The sequence below is a fragment of the Schistocerca nitens genome, chromosome 1 (genome assembly GCF_023898315.1).
Source record: "Schistocerca nitens isolate TAMUIC-IGC-003100 chromosome 1, iqSchNite1.1, whole genome shotgun sequence".
NCBI lineage: Eukaryota > Metazoa > Arthropoda > Insecta > Orthoptera > Acrididae > Schistocerca > Schistocerca nitens.
The window spans coordinates 830,341,367-830,365,301 of NC_064614.1; the positions used below are offsets into that span (position 1 = coordinate 830,341,367).

At 43.2% G+C, this 23,935-nt stretch overlaps 1 protein-coding gene across 1 annotated transcript in view; it reads right to left on the minus strand.

Annotated features, from left to right (window-relative positions):
- Nucleotides 1-23,935, minus strand: part of LOC126262894 (ionotropic receptor 93a) — a 317,492-nt gene that overhangs the window by 245,065 nt on the left and 48,492 nt on the right. Inside the window, exon 3 of the mRNA XM_049959792.1 lies at nt 10,828-10,927. Coding sequence (XP_049815749.1) covers nt 10,828-10,927 — 100 coding nt within the window. The remainder of the gene's footprint in view (nt 1-10,827; nt 10,928-23,935) is intronic.

A 23,935-nucleotide genomic window follows, 5' to 3' on the forward strand; every position in this document is an offset into this window, starting at 1 on the left:
GTGAAACACTTTTGGAAAAAGACTTAGTATTTCAGCGGTTTCTGTGTGTCCCTCCATTTCAATGCCATTATGCACACAGAGTGTCTGGATAGATGTCTTTAATCCATTTACTGGCTTAACATGGCCTAAGACAATAAATTCTTAGGATTTTATGTCAAGTCAGTAGACAGAATTTTACTTTCAGATCTGTTGAACACTCCATGCATGGCTCTCCTTCTGCTGATTTTGACTTCTTTAATTTTTATTTATATGTGAGGCTGTAGTTACTGTAGGCTTAGTAGACTGGAACTAATGACAGTCATACATGTTGTTTAATGAACAATAAGTACATTATTGAATAATGATTAACAAAACATAAGACATGTACAAACACACTGCATTGCATATCATTCTGTTCTCCTTTCTCCCTGAGAGCTACACTTTTCAGTCTATTGGACAGGAAAGTGTGTTTCTTCATCCAAGTGGTCCTGACTGGGTTGATTTTCTTTAACTTTCAATATTATTGTTCTTGTTATTGCTACATAACTGTCCACCCCCCACATGGTATGGAGCACTAGGGGAGTGATGTATGCAATATGTACATGTAGCATTTCCTTCATATGCTGTAATACCCATTAGTGGAACAGCAAACATGAAATTTACAAAGACATACAATAAAACATGTTACATAAAAGATCAACAGTGCTTCAGTCCAATCAATATGGAAAGAAACAGACACTGTATAATATATAATTAAAACATGTACAAGAACCTCGTCTCAATGACAATAGAAATGTAAGAGAGTAGTGCCAACAAAATCAACATGTATTCTATAGCAGAATGAATGTACCTGTGAATTAAGCAAGGGTTCAATAAAGGTATCCATATAATAAAAGACCACAACTTAAATAATTGTCTTTTAACATTATGGCTGTAATTAGTTTAACAAGGGGAGGAAAACGAGAACAATGTCTGCACAGGTACCTGTTACTGCACAGTATTTTCACTGTGTATGACATTTTGTTTTTTGTATATTTGACTGTACAGTCCTCGAAGTGCACTTGTGATCTACACCAATGTCCATAGTGGGAGTGTGTTGCGTCAGCTGGTGTAGCAGTAGGGGCATGGTACAGTGCTGTCAGCTATGCCTATGCATGATGTGAACCTCTAACCCTTCCTGTAAGGTAGGTGCATACAAAAAGAATCTTGCGACTCACATGTTGTGTCTCTGTCTGAACCATTAGAATTCAGCCATAGTCAACTTTTTTGAAAATAATCTGAGTGGGTAGTGTTTTGTATCAGTAATCTGATGCATCACAGTACCGATCACCAAGTTGCTCACACCAAATGTTATGGTTAATGGGGCACCTTCTACCAGGTGTGCTAGTGTAACAGCCTAAACATATCCTACAAAAAAATTATGGTCCCTATGAATCAGTGTAGCTCCTGAAAGGTTGTAGGACTAGGCATAAAATGGATTGTTTCAAGTTGTTTGTTTGTGAGTTTAATCTTGGTGCTATTTATGGAATGAAATATATTGACATATAAAGATCAGACAGTGCTTATCATTGAAGATAAATACTGAGAACACTAACAGCACACCAGACTGCAGCAGCCAAACAAGTGAGCAGCCACAGAACATTGCCTATCAGAATCACACAGAACAGATTACAACGATATTAAGGTACTGAAACAGACGTCTAATGTCTGGAACTGTTTCATTAAAGAATCTATCAAGACTGGCATAAAGGGACTACAATCAATAATTGTGGTAATGGCTACAATCTGGGAATCTACACTTAGTCTGATTAAGATGAGGAAGGAAGTATACTACACTGAACTGACTTCGGGGACTGTCGGAACAACAGAAGCAGCAGAGACGCCATCAGCTTGTGACCCTGGGCACAATCCTTGGACAGTGCTACTTGTTGACAGGAATGCAGGAGTAGGGACAGGAGATGCTGTATGCATGTGAACACCTGGGTGCAGACTACATACATAGGGCCAGATCAGTGGAAGGGAGGAGGTGGCATAAGCCTTGCCCAGCTAGCTCCTAAGGAATAAGTTCATCAGGACACCTGACAATGACAATGCAGCCTTGTGAAAATATTGTGCCTGTTGGGCAATGAAATCCATCCTTTCACCTATGAACTACACTAGACTCTTGCTAAACCAGCAATTGGTTGGTTAGTTTGTGGGATTAAAGGGACCAGACTGCAACGGTCATCGGTCCCTTGTTCCAAAACTTAAAAACTACCACACAGAGGGAAAAAAATGGATAATAGAGACAACAGACAACACAGGACAAGAAAAACTCAGACAAAGAACAGACATAACAAATTAAAATCACACGGAGTGTGGCGGTGGTTGGCCGATCATAGAATAAAAAAGGAAAAGCCAACCACCGAGAACACATTAAAAACTCAGTTTAAAACCGTAGGCCAAAGGCCAGAATCAACACAAAACAATAAAATAAAACATAAACACTCATATTAAATGATAAAACCCCCTGCCCGAATAAAACATAAAACTAAGCCAGCCATAGCAGGGTCATCAGTTAAAAGGGCAAGGAGCGTATCAGGCAGCGCAAATGTCTGCCTGACCACAGCTAAAAGGTGGCAGGCCAACAAAATGTGGGCCTCTGTCAAAGCCGCCCCACAGCGACATAGAGGAGGGTCCTCCCAGCACACTAAATAACTGTGTGTCAGCCGGGAGTGACCAATGCGGAGCCGGCAAAGGACTACTGAGTCCCTGCGAGTGGCTCGCAGGGATGACCGCCACACAGCTGTCGTCTCCTTGACAGCACGGAGTTTATTACGCATTGTCAGTTCGTGCCATTCATCGTCCCATAGTGCAAAAACTTTGCGGCGTAAGACTGCCCTCAAATCAGTCTCTGGGAGGCCAACATCCAGAGATGGTTGACTGGTGGTCTCTTTCGCCAGGCGGTCAACATGTTCATTGCCCGGGATACCGACATGACCGGGGGTCCACACAAAGACCACAGAGCGGCCGCAACGGGCAAGAGTATGCAGGGACTCCTGGATAGCCATCACCAGATGAGAACAAGGGAAACACTGGTCGAGAGCTCGTAAACCGCTCAGGGAATCGCTACAGATCACGAAGGACTCACCTGAGCAGGAGCGGATATACTCTAGGGCTCGAAAGATGGCGACCAGCTCAGCAGTGTATACACTGCAGCCAGCTGGCACGGAACGTTGTTCGGAATGGTTTCCTAGAGTTAGCGCATAACTGGCACGACCAGCAACCATCGAACCGTCAGTGTAAACAATGTCAGAGCCCTGATACATGGCCAGGATGGAATAAAAGCGGCGGTGGAAGGCCTCTGGAGGGACTGAGTCCTTCGGGCCCTGTGCCAAGTCGAGTCGAAGGAAAGGGCGAGGAACACACCATGGGGGTGTACGCAAAGTGGCCCGGAAAGGAGGTGGAACAGTGAAAACCCGAAGCCCGGAGAGAAGTTCTTTGATGTGGACCGCGATCATACAACCTGAGCGGGGCCGACGTTCTGGCAGATGGACGACCGATTTCGGGAACAGGAGACGATAGTTTGGATGCCTGGGCAAGCTAAAAACATGGGCAGCATAAGCGGCCAGTAAATGTTGGTGCCTCAATCGCAGTGGAGGGACAACAGCCTCCACAAGTACGCTGTCCACAGGGCTGGTCCAGAAGGCACCAGTGGCCAGCTGTATCCCGCTGTGTAGTATTGGGTCCAGCACCCGCAACGCAGATGGGGATGCTGAGCCATAAGCCAGGCTCCCATAATCCATACGGGACTGGATTAATGCCTGGTAGAGCTGTAACAGGGTAGATCAGTTGGCGCACCAGCTGGTGTGGCTCAAGCATCTCAGAGCATTTAGATGCCTCCAACACGCCTGTTTAAGCTGCCGAATATGAGGCAGCCAAGTCAACCGAGCATCAAAAACTAAACCCAAAAACCTGTGAGTCCCCACCACAACAAGAAGTTCGTCGTCAAGATAAAGCCGTGGCTCAGGATGGACTGTTCGGCGTCGGCATAAATGCATAACGCGGGTCTTGGCAGCCGAAAACTGAAAACCATGCACTACAGCCCAAGACTGCGCCTTGCGGATAGCACCCTGTAGCTGACGTTCAACAGCTGCAATGCCAATAGAGCTGTAGTAAAGGCAGAAGTCGTCAGCATACAGGGAAGCGGAGACAGAATTTCCCACCGCTGCAGCAAGCCCGTTCATTGCGATTAAAAACAGGCAGACACTGAGGACAGATCCCTGTGGTACCCCATTCTCCTGGACTCGGGAGGAACTATGAGAGGCCGCGACTTGCACGCAGAAGGTACGATACGACAGAAAATTTCGGATAAAGATGGGCAGAGGGCCCCGAAGACCCCACCCATGAAGCGTAGAAAGTATGTGATGACGCCATGTCGTATCGTACACCTTCCGCATGTCGAAAAAGACAGCGACCACGTGCTGACGGCGGGCAAAGGCAGTACGGATGGCCGACTCCAGACTCTCCAGATTGTCAGTGGCGGAGCGACCTTTACGGAACCCACCCTGAGACGGAGCCAGAAGGCCCCGAGACTCCAGTACCCAATTCAAGCGCCGGCTCACCATCCGTTCGAGAAGCTTGCAAAGAACGTTGGTGAGGCTAATGGGGCGGTAGCTGTCCACCTCCAAAGGGCTCTTGCCCGGTTTCAAAACGGGTATGACAATGCTTTCCCGCCATTGCGACGGCAACTCACCCTCGACCCAGAGACGGTTGTAAAGGTCGAGGAGGCGTCGCTTGCAGTACACTGAAAGGCGTTTCAGCATCTGACAGTGGATGCAATCTGGCCCAGGAGCGGTACCAGGGCAAGCGGCAAGGGCACTGTGAAATTCCCACTCACTGAATGGAGCATTGTAGGATTCAGGATGGTGGGTGCGAAAAGAAAGGCTCCGACGTTCCATCCGCTCTTTAATGGAGCGGAAGGCCAGTGGGTAATTGGAAGAAGCGGAACTCAGAGCAAAATGCTCTGCCAAGCTGTTGGCAATTTCGTCGGAGTCTGTACAAACTGCACCATTCAGTGAGAACGCAGGGGCGCTGACAGGGGTCCGATAGCCATAGAGGCGTCGTATCTTGGCCCAGACCTGCGATGGAGAGACGTGGAGGTCAATGGTGGACACATACCGCTCCCAGCACTCCTGCTGGCTTCGGCAGATAAGGCGGCGGGCCCGCGCACGCAGCCGTTTGAAGGTGGTGAGGTGTTCAATGCAGGGATGTCGCCTGTGACGCTGTAGCGCCCGCCGGCGATCTTGAATCGCCTCAGCGATCTCAGGCGACCACCAAGGCACAGTCCTCCTCCGAGGGGACCCAGAAGTACGGGGAATGGAAGATTCGGCGGCATTAACGATGCCAGTGGTGACCGATTGAACCACCGCATCAATGTCATCACTAGAGAGAGGCTCAATAGCGACAGTGGAGGAAAACAAGTCCCAGTCAGCCTTATTCATTGCCCACCTGCAAGGGCGCCCAGAAGACTGACGCTGTGGCAGTGACAGAAAGATTGGAAAATGGTCACTACCACACAGGTCGTCATGCACTCTCCATTGGACAGATGGTAAGAGGCTAGGGCTGCAGATCGAAAGGTCAATGGCGGAGTACATGCCATGCGCCACACTAAAGTGTGTGAAGGAACCATCATTTAACAGCAAAAGATCGAGCTGTGCCAAGAAATGCTCAATGGTGGCGCCTCGACCTGTCGCCACTGACCCACCCCACAGAGGGTTATGGGCGTTGAAGTCACCCAGTAATAAGAAAGGTGGCGGCAATTGGGCTGTCAGCGCAGCCAGGACATGCTGCACGACATCACCATCCGGTGGAAGGTAAAGACTGCAGACGGTAACAGCCTGTGGCGTCCACACCTGAACAGCGACAGCCTCGAAAGCTGTTTGTAGAGGGATAGACTCGCTGTGAAGAGAGTTAAGGACATACATGCAGACGCCACAAGACACCCTTTCATAAGCTGCCCGGTTCGTATAATAACCCTGATAGCCACGGAGGGCGGGGGTTCGCATTGCTGGAAACCAAGTTTCCTGAAGAGCAATGCAGAAGAAAGGGTGAAGGCTGATAAGTTGTCAGAGCTCAGCTAGATGGTGGAAGAAACCGCTGCAGTTCCACTGGAGGATGGTATTGTCCATGGCTGAGAAAGGCGTGACGGGACTGGGAAGGCAGATTACACCGCTGGGTCACCTGCTGCCTCCGATGGAGCACCCGTGCAAGTGCTATCCACTGTGTCTGAGGGACCGGCGAGATCGAGGTCCTCAGCGGACGCAAGAATCTCCACCTCATCCTCAGATGCAGAGCGTGTAGGTAGCAGTGGAATAGGTGCCACCACAGGTGCCTTGGTCTTACGGGTCTTCAGTGTCGTGTTCTCTCGCTGTTCCTTTGGTTATCGTTGTTGAGAAGGCTTATTGGAGTCAGTCTCCGGGACCGAAGATGATCGTGAAGCTCGACGACCAGCGACCTGTGGCTTCTTCAGCCACTGGTTGGTGTCTGCTGTGCCGCTGGTAGGAACCTGGGAAGGGAGTGACCCAAGGGATCCCTTACGAGCGAGAGAAGCCGAAGAAGACTTACACTTCTCTGGCTTAGAAGTGGGGACTAGTGTCCCTGTTGGTTTAGTGGGTGCTGCTCCCGAGGTAGATTGTGTGGGAGCAACAGCGAGAGAAGGGGCCCCCATCGTCAAGGGGGCAGGTGAGGTCCTCTGACTCTGAGAGCTGACTGTTTGTGGTGCAGCTAAAGGAGCTGGAGCAGGAGTGACAGTTGAGGCATAAGATGCGATCATGCGCACGGGATGTAGCCGTTCAAATTTCCGCTTAGCCTCAGTGTAAGTCAGTCGGTCCAGGGTCTTATATTCCATGATTTTGCGTTCTTTCTGTAAGATACTGCAGTCCGGCGACCAAGGTGAATGAGGCTCTCCACAGTTGACACAGACGGGAGGCGGAGCACATGGAGTATCGGGATGAGATCGGCGTCCGCAATCTCGACATGTGAAGCTGGAACTGCAGCGGGAAGACATATGGCCGAACTTCCAGCACTTAAAGCACCGCCTCGGGGGAGGGATATAGGGCTTGACGTCACAGCGGTAGACCATCACCTTGACCTTCTCCGGTAATGTATCACCCTTGAAGGTCAAGATGAAGGCACCAATAGCAACCTGATTGTCCCTCGGACCCCGATGAACGTGCCGGACAAAATGAACACCTCTACGCTCTAAGTTGGCGTGCAACTCGTCATCAGACTGCAAAAGTAGGTCCCTATGGAAAATAACAACCTGGACCATATTTAAACTCTTATGTGGTGTGATGGTAACGTTAACATCCCCCAACTTGTCACAAGCAAGTAACCTGCGTGACTGGGCGGATGATGCCGTTTTTACCAAAACTGACCCAGAGCGCATTTTGGACAAGCCCTCCACCTCCCCAAACTTGTCCTCTAAATGCTCTACAAAGAACTGAGGCTTCACGGATACAGAGGATTCCCCGTCAGCTCTGGTACAGATGAGATACCTAGGCGAATATGTGTCACTGTCATTCATTGCCTTTCGTTCCTCCCATGGTGTGGCCAGGGATGGGAACGATTTGGGGTCATAAACGTTACCTTTAAAATGAGCCCTTGAACGCTTAGAGACTGCTGGTGGCTGGCCACCAGCAAGAGATGATGTGCCACGCTTCATTGTGTGTCATCCACCCTGATGCCACCTACTCCGACCAAGGGCCCTCCCCATGGGCGCCACCCAGCCGCAGCAAGGGCCACCTGGCAGGATGACCACTGCCGGGAGTCCTGATGCCCCAGGGAGATGGGCATCTACTCCTTGGCATACATGGGAAGTAAACGGCGCAGGCATCAGTAGAGCGATCCCTGTGTTGTCAGGGGGCTACAACCAACAGGGTACATAGCGGCCCCACCACAACGGACTGGCTACCGTGCTGGATCTTAGGTGCAAAAATGTATGAGGTCGTCGTCGCAGTGAAAAGCAACACTGCACAGTGCAGTGTGGTAATCGCACCCAGGGACGTATCCTCGCCCAAGAGATGGAAAACGAGCTGGACACCATTGCAACAACGAGAAAGCCGGCTAAAGGTCTCAATGCATGACAAATACAGTGCACCATGTAAGGCGCCCTTCCCCAATTGGCTCGCTCTTCGGATCAATTTAGAAAGATGGAGGTCAAACCCGAGAGGGGACCATCACATAAGGCCGAAACATTTGAGACTCCTTTTAGTCGCCTCTTACGACAGGCAGGAATATCGCGGGTCTAGTCTAACCCCCGAACCCGCAGGGGGAAAACCAGCAAATCCTCACACATATGGGTGCCAGATTAGTGGAGGTGCCAGACTACTGAGAGTGTCTTAAATTTACTATAAACACATAGGGATTGTACTTCATCAAATCCAAAGATAAATTCATTTTCACAGAAAATACCACTTTATTACATGTTTTATAGCTGCACTAAATTCTGTTCTACGTATTTTAAGTTTCCTGGTAATATTACTGTCTGTGAATTTACTTTTGCACAAATCAGTTAAGTGATGACATGACATGATTGGACAGTGGGTGGAAACAAATAATGCAAGAAAACACTCTTAGCTGGGTTCACTTCTGAATACTCTTTCACGGTTTTGAAAGGTATTTTTGTTTGTTGACAATGATGCTGCCACTGCCCTCTGTCCCCCCCTCCCCCCCCCCCTCCTCGTCACTGTGGCTTATTACTGTGCAGAACATGCTAACAAAATATTATGGCAAAATTTACAATATGCTCTTGTGTCATGATCTCGAATTCTTACTAACCAGCCTGCAAATTAACTATCATGTAGAGTTTCTGCACGAAATTTCTGGGTATACTGTCCCTTTACTTTACATATGTTTAGCACTAAAACTACAGCAACTGATTTAAGAAACACCACATTGCCATTGGCACTACAGATATGCACTGTGCATGCAACTGCAGATTTATGAATACTAGAGCGCATAGCAAAACGGGTGCATAACAATACGGCCACAAAACAATATGGAAAGACAAAATACCATGTATTATAAATGCTTAGCTACTAGACTTTAGCAAATTAAATAGTACTGTTGCTGTAAGTAGAATGGATCAAGTGATTTAAAATTTTTTTTACCATAAACCAGTCCAATCTTTTTAAAGCCCGACATAATGCACCCCAGCCAGTAGACACAAAATCTGCACACTAGACAGGTGCAGGTACTCAAAACCACCAAACGTAGTGGGAAAAATCAATAACTTTGCAATACTGATCCAAAGTCCAGTCCACAGCCACCCAAACCACACTGACCAAAAGATCAACGAACACAACCTCATAAAAAGTCACAAACTTGACTAATCGTGTTTGTATGAATTTCATTAACTACATACAAAATAATCAGGAAGATGTACCTGCTCAACATTGAGCCAACAATGATAAGTCACTGACATTGTTTCCAGGTAATACTGGTTCATTTTCTCTCAATTCTACCTCTTCTTTCTTCCTTTTCAGTAAAAAACAAATGACAATGTCCTTGTCTATGTTTCAATGTCTTTTCTTGTGTCTGACTCAATAAACCACAACAATGCCCTGTGTGTTTGTGTGTGTGTGTGTGTGTGTGTGTGTACGTAGCTGCATTCCGAACGGGTGGTGCTTGATTTAAAAACTAGTCACATAAGCACCTTCTTAGAGAAATGTAAGATTTGAAAACATACTACACCTACTTTAAATAGATTATGTAACAAGTGATGAAAATTGTATTGTACACAGTATAGTATAAGACAGTAGGATAATACCAAGTTTAATTTGAGATTTGTCATGGGTGGACCCAAATGATTTTGGGGGGATGGGTGGGGGGGGGGGGGCCTTGAGCCTCTTAGTCCCCTCCCCCCTACCGCTCTGAATCCACTACTGGTAGATGTCCTTTCAGGTTGAACGCCTAGAAGCCGGAAGTGTACCGGATTACTGAGGGCTGTATTAGCGAGAGTTCAGTGTATTTCGATAATAGAGGAGCTGTTGTCCACTTCTCTTTACAATTTTTTTGAGGAATAATGACTCACCATCCATGAGTATTCTGAGTGTAATCAGGAGCTGTTTAAATCTTTCAGTTCGAGCTGGTTTGTAGAGCAAAAAAGGATTCAAAGGAGTTGTTGGCATACATATAATGTTCTAATCTTTTCTTCATTCCATAAAAATATTTTGTGTATATGATCATGGAAGTAAAGTGGAATTATTGGACGGAATGTTACAGCCTTCCCATGGAATGCTGCAAAGCAGTGTTTTAAAATTGCACTTAACATAATTTGTGCAGTTATCCTTTCTCATAGTAGCACTACTCCTTGAATGTGAGCATAAGAACATCTCTGAAATTTGGAAATATAGGTGTGGTTTTAACTGAGTCATGAGACACTTTCAGGTGGTTCAGTTCAAAATCAGTCGTAAAAGGCAAGTTTTAAGCTGAAGTAACCAGCCAATCACATAGTTTTAACATCTGAGCAAGTTTAGCCCTACACCTTATTTATATCTGTAAATCATGTAGCACTGAATTTGGTATCTGAATGGCTTATTCATCTACTATTGTCTCATCAGTACTTTTAAGTTAGTTGCCAGTTTACCTTATAAATAACTGAAGGCAGGAGCTTTTCCTTTGCTGTAGTGATTGACTTCATATTTCTCAGTTCCGATGCTTGAATTTTATCATTAGTGCCACATGTCATATACAAACGTGGAAACTATTCACCTTTTCAGTTGTGTCACTGTCTATCTTCTAATTCTGCTACATGTGATCTGCCAGCACATACAAAGAAAGTATTTGTTTGTATGAAAAGCTTACCTTGTTTGATCTGCGGCCAGTTCAAAGAATGAGAGCACAATTGGCAAACCACCATCATTACGTGTCATTGCCTCAACTATATTGGCCTGTAATTCCTTAACTGCAACATACAGTTACACAAAACTGAAGAAATGTTATTCAAGAAAATATTGTAAATGGTCATAAGCATTTGTAATAAGTACTATCATAAACTTCCTGGCACTTATGCAAAGCCATGTAATCTCCAAATTGGGTTATATTATTCACAATATAATCTGGTACTAGGCAATGTAATTATAAATCTTTGAATCAATAATACACTGTAATCAATAAGAAGTAATCTAAAACAAAATTTATCATATTTGTAACAAGAGAAAATTACTTGATTAAATATGATATCAGATAGTGCCTGCCTGTATATAATCTACATGCACTGTAGTGTAATTAGTGTTCCACACTCATTTGTTGCAGCAAACCCCCTCTATGTCAAATAACATGCATTATGTTACTGTAGAGCAAAAACATCAGAACTATCCAGTTTTTTGTAATCTTGCAAGTGCTTTTGATTGCATGAACCATCAAATTCTATCTCTGAAACTGAAATGTTATGGCGTTAATGACACACTATTTCCACAGATAAAATTTAATCATCATAAAAGAAAGCAGAGTATATCTTTAACAAACCACACCATGGGAATAAAAATAAAGTGAGAATGAGAAACATAAATATGGCACTCCACAAAGCTCATTATTGACTCCATTCTTGTTTCTGTTCTACATAAATTATCTTTAAATGATCTTGAAATATTATTCTGGATCTGTAAAGTTTGCTGATGACACAAGCTTGCTAATAAAGTGTCCAACTCACACACACTAGGCATAGTCTAAATGGTACCTGAGAAAGCCTTTATCTGGTTCACTACAAAAATTTAATTCTTATTCAAAAACTCTCATGTTCTGCAATTTCAGAAATATTAAAATTACTCGTTGTTGCTGGAAACAGATTAAAGGTCACACAATAAACAAAACACTAAGGGTAAAATTCATTGGTTGAGCTGAGTGAAAAGCTAAAATTGAAGCAATATATAGACATACTATGTAAAAAATTCAGTTTGACATGTTTTGCACTAAGAATGAGCCATCAAGATGAGAGGTCTGGTTTGCTTCACACATTTTTCATCCCTGTTGACTTCCTGAATCCTCTTCAGGGGCAATGCAGTTAAAATGAATAACATTTTCGTTCTGAGAAAGCAGTCAGAGTACTTGGTGTACTATTGTATTCACTGTCTTCATTTACTTTGTAATCCTAGGCAGTGCCCAGATTATTTTTCTTTTTTTTTCTTTTTTTGAAACTGTGGGAGCTAATTTTTTTGGAGCATAAAAATTGAACATGTTAATTAAAATGTTCAATTTTTATAAAGAGAATCATGGTTTTGCATAAGTGCTACATGAGTGAAGAATAGACTAAAATGAGAAAATTGTTTTTTATATTTACTACTGTTTTGATATTTACTCATTACATAATAACATTTCAGGTAGGATGCTTAAATGTGTAATGACAAACTATGCAATGAAAATATCTCCAACCCTAATTATCAAACGCAGGTTGAAAATAATTATGTATCACGCAGTCACCAATTAGCATGCATTATATCCTGGCTAGATGTACAAGAATACAAGGAACAACATGACTGTACTAACAGTCATATTAGTATCAATCTAGTGACAGTTGATTTCTGAATATTTCAGTCACAATATTATATAAAGCTGTTGATGAATCATATGTTTTTAATTCTCTCTCTCTCATTCACCACCTCTATCATAAATCAGCAAAAACAGTTTCTTGGATTCCCTCAAGCAAAACAGCAACCAGCCACTTTTTTAAATCTTTATTGTATAGGAATAGACGATTTTGCTCTTCACCCATCTTCATCTAATGAATGCAACACTGCATTTGTGCAGCAATGAATCTAGAACTGTTTTTTCAGTCCAAATCAATGCAGAAGAAGGAGCCACAAACTACGGAAAAAAAGTAGCTGCAGTATTCAAAATGCACTCAATAAATACTTATACTGAAGAAGATATGAATGTGCTGTTTAAGACTCTCCCAATGTCCTCAGATAATGGTGTGAAAGCTGCACAATATCATAACAATACAGCTTTTTGTCATCTTCAGTTGCTTACAGATGTATGGCTGATGTGGTTTGCCAGTACATGCACTGGCTCACTAGAAAAGCACAGGTGCCAAAGGGTTGCAGTCCCCTGCAGTAGATATGGGGTATGATCTGTGTATGAGTGACAACGGAAATCCTAAGCACAAGACATGGACCCAGAACATGTGGGCAGAGTGCTGGCACCCAGTTTAAGGGTCCTGACTATGATCCTCCATCTGTCTTGACTCTCTAGATCCATTGGTCAGTGGATGTCAATCTCTTAGTACATCAGTGTTGGTTCCCATGCTTTGCTAAGCTAAAATCCCATGTCTCTGTCAGTGAGAGTTTTAGTTATATCTATTTCAACTGCTTCTTTAATGACAGAGTCTCACTGTATCAAGACAGACAACAGGATCTTTGCCTCTCCATAGTTCATGCTATATCCCATGTCTAGACTATATTCAGTAACAGAAGATTTTTCTAGTCTACCTGTTATGACATGAAGATTAAGTTCATCGCATCTATCTTTAACAGAATGACACTTTTCGTCAATGTATGATTTTGAACACTAGGATTGGGGTTTTATATGCTCGCAGTCTACTTCAACCTAGGTTGTCTTTAACAGAACCCAGTATCATTTGCACTCAGGCTGGGGGGCAGAAAATGCATTTTATTTGACTTTTCTTGAATAGCCTGTCAATCTTAAAGGAAATGCCACCAATGTAAGGTAGAAAAGCCATCCCTGAGAAGTTCTCCATTTCTTCTGTTTCTTCTTGAGGTGTAGTGTGTGCTGGTTGAAGTGAATTTCAAATTTGCTTATCAGAGTAATCATTCTGGACAAACACAGAGCGACAGCTCTATGAACGAGAGTCCTTAATTCACCACTGAGTTGGGACGGATGATGGCAGCTCATAGTTCGCAGACATAAGTCAGTGTGAGTTGATTAATGGAACAAACTGTGACAAACAGTCTTCTTTTCTATGGACTAAGACATCTAAAAAGAGGAGTTCTCCACTTCCATGGCGAAGCAAATGTTCGGATGGAGAGAGTTAAGATGTTCCAGAAATGAATGAAGTGTTGCCCTCCGTGTTGCCCTCCCCAGGTGACCATAGAACAAAGGTGTCGTCTACATATTTCCAATACTGTTAAGGTTTAGAAACCGCTGATGAAGTGATTTGTCCTTGAAGCCTCCTGTAAAATTGTGGGAGACTGAGGGCTACCCACAGCAGGACCATCAGTTAGCGCAAATTATTGATCATTAAAAATAACATAAGTTGAGGTAAGCCGATGCGTGAAAAGATGTAAGATGTTCTTCTCCAGCCTAGATCCAGTGTGCTGTAATGAATCCACCAGAGGTGCTCGTGCAAACAAAGAGATCACATTGAAACTCACGTACGTGTCACTTGGTTCTAGATGAAAAATCCCCAGTTGCTACATAAAATCCTCTGAGTTTCGAATTTGGTGTTCACATTTTCATACCAAAGGGCTCAAAAGGAAAGCCAGATGTTTGTCGAGATAACGTGTTATGGCTCCTATATTGCTCACAATGGCGTGAAGCGGAGCCACTTCTTTATGTATCTTATTCAGGCCATAAAGTTGTGGTGGATCTGGCTCTTCTACTCTTAAGCTCTTTTTCAGATGTTCAGGAAATTGGCTGGATTTGTGAGGGTGAACGTCTTCCACTGTACTGGATCCATTGAGTCCTTAAAAAGACGACAATACGCTGAGTCTTGCAATAAATCCTTCATCTTGCCAAAATATGTTAGTGCAGGCAGAAGGGCAGTAGTGTTCCCCTTGTCAACAAGTAAAATTACTATTTTTGTGTCTACTTGTAAAGAACAGAATACCTCAGTGGTGATCCTACGTATGGCCATGCAAGTCTCTCGCCTTATTTGTTTAGCAGTTTCACTGGGAAATTACAAGCTACCTTACTCAAAGCCACTGATCAAATCCTTGATGTGTAAAGTATTTGTAGTGGGAGCAAAATTTATCCCCTCTTCCAACACTGATATAGCAGCATTGCTCAGTGCTTTATCTGTTAAATTAAACAAAGTGCATCTGCATAGTTTATCTTCTTGTGATGACTGGCATGTAGGGTGATGGAGCTCGGAAGTTTGACGGACCACGGCCTTCTGCCATGTCCAACCCAAAAGCGACCACAGCCAGGAACCCGCTAAAAGATACTGTGAGATATTCAGATGAAGTGAAAGAAAGCTTCTGGAGAAGACTAATTCTCGCCTTGTGTAATGGATTCATTCTCTCACCAGAGCCCTTGTAGCTCATTGTTTAATCATTCTGGTGGCTACAGAGTCGATCGAGTTGAAGAATATAATTTACTACAGACAGTACAACAGAAGACATCCTCCCTCCCCAAATCCAGCCAGCTTCCTCAACTGTTGTAACCGCGACCATTCTGGTTGCAGGGGTGCCGAGAACAAAGCGTGGCCGGACCAAATGGGAGCAGCCCGTGAACAACAAACAAACAGGAAAGGACAGACATGAACAACGACGGACGACCGAGTCAGACCTTACGACGACAGCACGCAAGAAGCAACGGGATGACAAGAGACAACCAAACAAATCCACAACATCCACTAGTAATGTAAACAAAGTACTGTAAACACGCTGTCTGTTGCCAAGATGTCGATAGACTCCACGAATTTCAGACTGCCTAGCTGAGCTTTTTTTTTTCTTTTTTTTTTTTTTTCTTTATTGATTTTCAATTCCCCCCAAAGGGGGCGGGCTGGCAGCAGCTTACTACGCTGCTCTACAGCCTACAGACTTTTGTTTAAAAAAGGAAGAAGAAAGAAACAAGGAAAAACAGGCGACAAAATGGTGATTTAAAGTGTAAAATGGCGTAAAAATGCGGAAAGTTACAACAGAAAGCAAAAGGGGTTGGCAATGTTTATAAAATACACAGGAATCAGACAAGTAACATAGTAGACACACAATTAAAAAACATGGCGACAGTCTGGTTTCTGTTCGCAAGTGACAGTATGATGGCTGTTCGCTACACTTCCCAAAAGACAACACGGAGCACGCACTGGAAAAACACACTGTAAAACACTGCACGAAAAAGGCGGCACAAAGATGGCACTCCCGAACCAAGGCAGATGGGGGGGCCTAGCTGAGCGAGAGGCTGGCTCTTATATACAGGATACGGTACGTCGCTATTGGCTGCTGGGACCACGTGCTCCACCGTGGTGCCCTCACGTTATACGTGAGCCAGGAACGTGCGCAGCTACGGCTTATGGTGCGATGACTGTAGAGACCTCTAGTGGTAATCAAGGTCCATGCCATCTGGCGCGGATTCAAAACCCATGGCACTTGGTACCAGATCCCTCCCCACTGAAACTTGCGTGTAGGGGCAGAAAAGCCCCGGACGGTGTCAAGGTGGGCGACAAATGGGAAAATACTTGGGCTCATCATCAGATTCAATGACGTTATTTCTTTTTGTAATGTCTGACTCGACACTTAGTTTTTCGTGAAACTCGAAATCAGCAACAATTTGATTTTCTTCATTTTTAACTTTTGTTTCATCTGTATTTAATTTTTTTACAACAGCTGCAGTGCCAGAAATATCATCCATACTACTTGAACTCAAAGTCGAACCAGCAACATTTTTTGCGAAAAATTTATCTACTCTGCCAAGTGTTTTTAGAACATTGGCTTCTCCTTTCATTTCATAATTTTCGAAATGCCGCCCCACTTAATTTTACATGTTTGCTTTTTTCACTGTTATTCATGGTAAGGCACTTACAAAATTATCAACCAACAGTCAAAACAAAAGAAAAAAGTTTGTGAATGGAAAGAAAGAAAGACTGTATCCAGTTCCAATCGTACTACACCACACGTGAGCACAAACTTTTTACTTTAAACATCGCACACGAGCACAAAGCTTTTTCCTTTAAACACGGAGCTATGAACTGACCAACTCGGATAACTCGACTAACCGTGCTATGAGAGAACAACAATTCTGAATAATTTAATTTCATTGTCGCCTGTTTCTCTGTTGTCAGTGAACAGTAGAAGTATACCTGCCGGCTAAAAATCGTCTCGTAAAGTCCCTTTTTTGGCTCCTGTTTCCCATGTCACCGGAATTTTAGCTGGGACACAAATATGTTCTGAATATTCTTGCATTGTCTTTCTAATTTAAAAAGTAAATAATTTTTTCAATTTCTTGCAGTGAGGTGTGCTGGATCGACCCTTATCCCACTTATTCTTATAACATTTTAGCGGTTTCTGTGGGCAGAGAAGACAGATTACAAAGTTTAAGTAGTCTTGTCGGTAGTTGATGTGGTGTGTTGTCATTTGTGTGAACACTACTGTTGTGTCTACATGCAAATGCACCTTTTGTTCCAACATAAAATAAAAATAGCCTTTCCTCAAAGAAAAAAAGCTTAGTTAAGAAGTTTAATATAAAATGTGAAGTTTAATATAAAATTTGCAATGCTACATACTACTTGAGTGCACAGAGTGGGAACTTTGATATCATACAGGCTGCAGCACAATAAATGACACAAATGAAAGTTGGTTTCTTCTTCGTTTTTCGCAAAAAAGTAACTAAATAAATAAATTTTTAAACTGTTATGTATTTCACACATTATTAGATATTCTGGTTATGTTCTTTTCGTACAAACATGTGTTTAAAAATGTAAAACACTCCCAGTATCAATATGTTTTGTTAAACGGGTGTCATTGAATTAAAACTCAGATATTGAAGACCACAGAGCTTTCACATTAATTACAGTAATGTAAGGCTGACTTGATACTTCCCCGTAATTTTTACAAGAAATTTAAGTAGAATTGGGTTTTACACATTGAGGCCCACACATGTTACAGTGATTAGTTTATCACAGCTTTTCAGGGGTCCCAGTATTTTCATGGGGAAAATATGGTAGGGTTAAGAAGAAGCCGACAACATTCTCGGAATAATAACGTTCAAACATTGAATTGTAGATTGTCGTCCTGACAGCTTACTTCAAAATAGTTTGAACAGTTATGAAGATGATACCAAACAAACACCCAATGTTGGTTAAATTTCCATTCAGTCACCAAGTAAACTATGTATATTTCGAAGCTTGTATTGTCGAATTTCGTTCTGAAGGCTTATTTAAACTAGCAAGTTGTTTAACAATATTAAAAATTTTTGTCGTTTGTAAGCGCAGTTATTTTAAAATGTAAAAGGTTAAAATGGGTACAAAGCAGAAAATGCTACCCCCCTTAAGATGCCACCCGCAGGCCCGTGCCTAGTGGGCCTATATGTAAATCCACCATTGTGCAGCACCCGCAAGGTAGTTACACAAATTGGTCACAAATCGATATTCATACAAATATCGATGGAAAATGCAAAACGTAAACTTCTGCAGCTGATGGATGAATGTGTAATGCGGCAGACTAATTTCATCGTGCAGCTACCAAGGACTGTAAACAGGTGACATAACGATACCAGGGCACAAATTCTTTGTAAATTTCATTGTGTCTACTCAGTTGGACAGTAACTATGCCTTGCAGACTGGCCCAGCATTTGAGGGAGGAAAGACCGTGAACAGGTGACTTAACGATACCAGGGCATAAATTCTTTGTGAATTTCATTGTGTGTACTCAGTTGGACAATAACTATGCCTTGCAGACTGGCCCAGCATTTGTGAGAGGAAGTGTAGTAGGGCTCAAAGTAGTTATTTGGAATAACTGGCTAGTTGAATGGGAGTGATGCCACTATAAGACAATGCTGGCAGGAATAGGCGAACCATGGATAAACACACCACAAAGAAGGAAATGGTCAGTGTAAAGAGATGACAGAACGTGAGGACCATGCAATCATCAGAGCCGCACTCAGAGCCCCGTGTTCATTGTTTCCATTGACCCATGTGCCTCAGTGACCACAAGGATGAGCAATAGGGCGCTCAAAAAAAAAAAAGGAACTGAGCTCACAGTGCCCCTTGCGCCTACTACCACTGACCTCTGTACACCAACAAGCCATTTTGCAAATTGTGTTGGGCACATTCAGCCTGGAATCTCACTAGTAGTAGGGCAATGGCGGCTCTGGCGCTATTTGTTTCTGCAGGTTGCGCACATTCAGGGGCAAGCATACAGGAGAAGGAAGAGATTGGTTTTTAATATCCCATCGACAACGAGGTCACTAGAGATGGAGCACAAACTCGAATCAGGAAGGGTGGAGAAGGAAATCGACCATGTCATTTCAAAGGTACCATCCTGGCATCTACCTGAAACATTTAGGGAAATCACAGAAAACCTAAATCAGAATGGCCAGACACAGAGTTGAACCATTGTCCTTCCGAGTGTGAGCCCTGTGTGCTAACCTCTCAGCCACCTCGCTCTGTGGCAAGCATAACTTCAAGGGCAAATTATTTTCCTTCCTCTCCCCTTGCCTATTGTTAAGCTAATTGATTTATGACCCCCTTGGGGTACTCCAACCTTCTGAAAAATCCCCTACCCCTTCCCCTCACCTTCTTCCTCCCTCATCCTTTTCCTCCCTCACCCCTCTGGGATATCCTAACCCCTTCCCTCTGCTCCTTGCTGATACAAGCACACTTTTGATATCAAATTAATTAAATTGATCAATTAATTACCCTTCCTCCTCTGGTACATCCCACAGCCTACCACTCCTCCCCCATTCTCCCCCTCCCCATCAGCGATTGTCACATGTCACTGAAAACCACACTAACTGCTAACCCATCTTTTGTCCTGAACAAAGTATCAGATACCTGATAAACCCCAAGCTGTGTTTGTCTTGAAAATAGGTCTTCCACTCTATGAAATTGATTGGCTAATTGATTAATCGATAACCTCTGTATGGGACACTTTTTCTTTGAATCCTATTGGTGGATACTAGGACTGGCATATTTCGCATGAAATTGCAGGATTCTATCCCACAACCACCCACTCTCCAACCCTTACTCTTCCTCCTTCCAGATTTTCTCCGTACCTCCTATTTTTGGATACTGACACAGTTAGGTCGTTTGGCAGGAAATTCTTTACATTGGAGGTAGCTGAAAATGTAGTGACAAGTTCAAATTTCAGTTCAGTTGCACTATATCCCTAAACAATTTACAGGAGACGGGGCATGGGTTTGATTGGAATGTGCTCACTATAAAAATCAGAAACAATAAATTGATCAATCAGGAATTTGAAATTGCCACTAGAAGCGGTGCTGTATAAAATTATAGTTGTAATTTCAGATTTCAGAGGGAATTTATGCTGTCATGTTGTGTAACTCCTGTCCACCTACATGTCTGCTAAGAAAAATTTTTAAAACACTATAGAATTCCCAAGTTGATTCTCTCTGCTACACCAATAAGAAGGAGGAGGGGAAAGAGTCTACCATATGACAGAATAGTAACAGCAACATATCCACATTTACTTAAATAAATACCTCTCCACCTCTCTGCTGCAAGACAGAGTCCACTAGAATATACTGAGAAGCACTCAGCGCCACACACAGAAGCTGTCAGCACATGGACAAGGCACTTTGTAAACACATACATTTAAACCATGATCCATTCAGTAGTTGCTGTCACGATTAGATGTTGGGGACTGCAGAAACATATGTAAGCCACTGTCTCATGTTGGCCTTGCTGGTAGCTGTACCCTAATCTCCCGGCACCCACACACCAGCCATTCTGAATGCTCAGAGGATGGAGAAAGTGCTGCCATGACCAGCACCCATGAACTGATCAATTTACATTAGAGAAACACATACATACATTCGCCATATTGAATCTTCTCAAATTTCCACATAAAGTCGGAAAATACTCGCAATACACGCAATCACAAAAGCTGTCCAACACATACTGAGTATTAGTTCTCTATTCACCCACCCAGAGCACGACATGATGAGGTCAACTGCACACTTGTAACGCGCCTGACGGCTGGTCTCGGCGGAGGTTCAAGTCCTCCCTCGGGCATGGGTGCGTGCGTTTGTCCTTAGGATAATTTAGATTAAGGAGTGTGTAAGATGAGGGACTGATGACCTTAGCAGTTAAGTCCCATAAGATTTCACACACATTTGAACAAATGTAATGCGCCTGACCATTTTTGGAAGCTTATCAGCGGTTTGTGCCGTAAGCCAGAAATGTCCATTCATTCTGGCCACAGGCCACCTTAACCATACGCCAGGACACCAAACAGAGCCAACCCGAGAAACCAGCCACATATTTATTAGTATAATTACAATTAAGTATTACGATTGCAGCACAAATCTAGTGACATTTGACAATGAGCAAACTATTGGAAATACATCATCCTGATGACTGTGGCTCTGGAAATATTAATTTCCCATGTAACTCTCTATCCTCATGAATGGGCATAATTTTTCGCGTAAAATATTTCATAACCTTGACGACGATCGATGCACTGAAAACGCAATTTTCCACAGCAAGTCTATATCCTCTTCACAATCACAGTCCCACCCACATCATTTGCTTTGCCTCTGTTGGAACACTAACCACAGTAACGTTACGTTCCAACAGCATAAAATTTCTGACAAGTAGCGTGATTATCATTTATAGATTTATAGCAGCCAAAAAATTATGATATTTCCCCACCTAAATCAGCTGGGTGTAGTTTTGCACGGCCTACCACTGCTTCCTAGTAGCAAAAACCTCCTGCAACATCATCGTTATCACATATTTGTTGGGGAATAAAGAGAGCAATTACAATTAAGAAGCCCTCACTTCTTTTATTTACGTAACATACGTTCTCGCACGATAGTCGCCGTTTGCCAGAACAGGAAGGACTGACACCTCCAACCAAGCCACAGTCCCCTGCTAATTCTCTCAAAATCACATCCATTCTGACATCACTGTCCCTCATTAGAAGACCGTTGTCCTCCATCGATCACTGACTAGACAGAGAGCTATCACAATGAGAAACATAGGACACTAACTTGGAGGATGAAATGCAGAGTATTCGTGGATTGCACAAAGAAATTCAGAAGTATAAAACCTACAACTCATTGACTCAGAATAACTGTTTATAAATATCTCTCTGTAAATCTCTTTAACTCATTCATCATATCCCTATGAATGCCACGTTAGAAATATGCCACTCTGATAGTGTCAGTCAGAGTCTGCGTTACATCTACATCTACATGACTACTCTGCAATTCACATTTAAGTGCTTGGCAGAGGGTTCATCGAACCACAATCATACTATCTTTCTACAATTCCACTCCCGAACAGCGCGCGGGAAAAACGAACCCCTAAACCTTTCTGTTCGAGCTCTGATTTCTCTTATTTTATTTTGAGGGTCATTCCTACCTTTGTAGGTCCGGCTCAACAAAATATTTTGCATTCGGAAGAGAAAGTTGGTGACTGAAATTTCGTAAATAGATCTCGCCGCGACGAAAAACGTCTTTGCTTTAATGATTCCATCCCAACTCGCGTATCATATCTGCCCACTCTCTCCCCTATTACGTGATAATACAAAACGAGCTGCCTTTTTTTTTGCACCCTTTCGATGTCCTCCATCTGTCCCACCTGGTAAGGATCCCACACCGCGCAGCAATATTCTAAAAGAGGACGAACGAGTGTAGTGTAAGCTGTCTCTTTAGTGGACTTGTTGCATCTTCTAAGTGTCCTGCCAATGAAACGCAACCTTTGGCTCGCCTTCCCCACAGTATTATCTATGTAGTCTTTCCAACTGAAGTTGTTTGTAATTTTAACACCTAGGTACTTAGTTGAATTGACAGCCTTGAGAATTGTACTATTTATCGAGTAATCGAATTCTAACGGATTTCTTTTGGAACTCATGTGGATCACCTCACACTTTTCGTTATTTAGCGTCAACTGCCACCTGCCACACCATACAGCAATATTTTCTAAATCGCTTTGCAACTGACACTGGTCTTCGGATGACCTTACTAGATGGTAAATTACAGCATCATCTGCGAACAACCTAAGAGAACTGCTCAGATTGTCACCCAGGTCATTTATATAGGTCAGGAACAGCAGAGGTCCCAGGAAGCTTCCCTGGGGAACAACACAGTCTCTCTCTCTCTCTCTCTCTCTCTCCGTTATTTTTGTAACATAGAACAAAGAAAAACTACGAACTACAAAAATTTCGCTAACGTCACCTCGTAGAGGACTCAGTAAGTTTTTACCCTGTCTCTCTCTTCCGATATATTGGAAACAAATACCGTCTTCATGTTGACATTGACAGTTTGTGGTGATCCCATAAATATATGTGTACTAGTCCACTGACGCAGTTGGCCAGTAATCGAAGTCCCTTCCATAGACCTGTGTGAAGTTCTGTCACGTGTATTAGAAGAAGACCATATCCCATATACTATCTCACACAATAGAGGGTCCTTGTGTTGTTGTTTCATAAGCAGTTTGATACTTTCTTTTTAATGTAACACATCGAAGAAGTGTGTGACTGCAGATGTGTACACATTCACTCATTTTGTTTTTTTACGATGACTATGAGGTCTGTGTGAGGTACCAACCTGATATTAACATGTTTCGATCGATTAACTCCCACAGAAAGCTGAATGTCACGTGATGTAAACTAAGCAGCTCCCACAACACAAGAATGCTTGGAATAAAAGACAGAGGCGATGTATCTTATTGACAAATATGTGGAAGACTTCTCAATATATGGAAACAGGAAGAATTTGCAACATTGTGGAGTGTTTCCTTACAGCTATCCGAAGGTGATGACCTCTACATTTAATCTTATCTTACACCGTGATTCGATAGCAGATGTCTCAGCGTTAAGTTTTTGAAGAGACCCAGAGTACTGATTCGTTATATCGGTGGCGCTTATTGCACCCAAGTATGTGACCACTGTTTCGGTGTTCTCCAAATCTTTGGACATTGCATCTTTTTTTTATGACTTTCAATGCATAACCACATGTGAAACATGGAGTATTCTGTAGGACATAGAACACAGATACCATGCACTATAAGTTGTCAATCTCATCGGTGGAGGAATGGAATGATTTTTAAACAAGC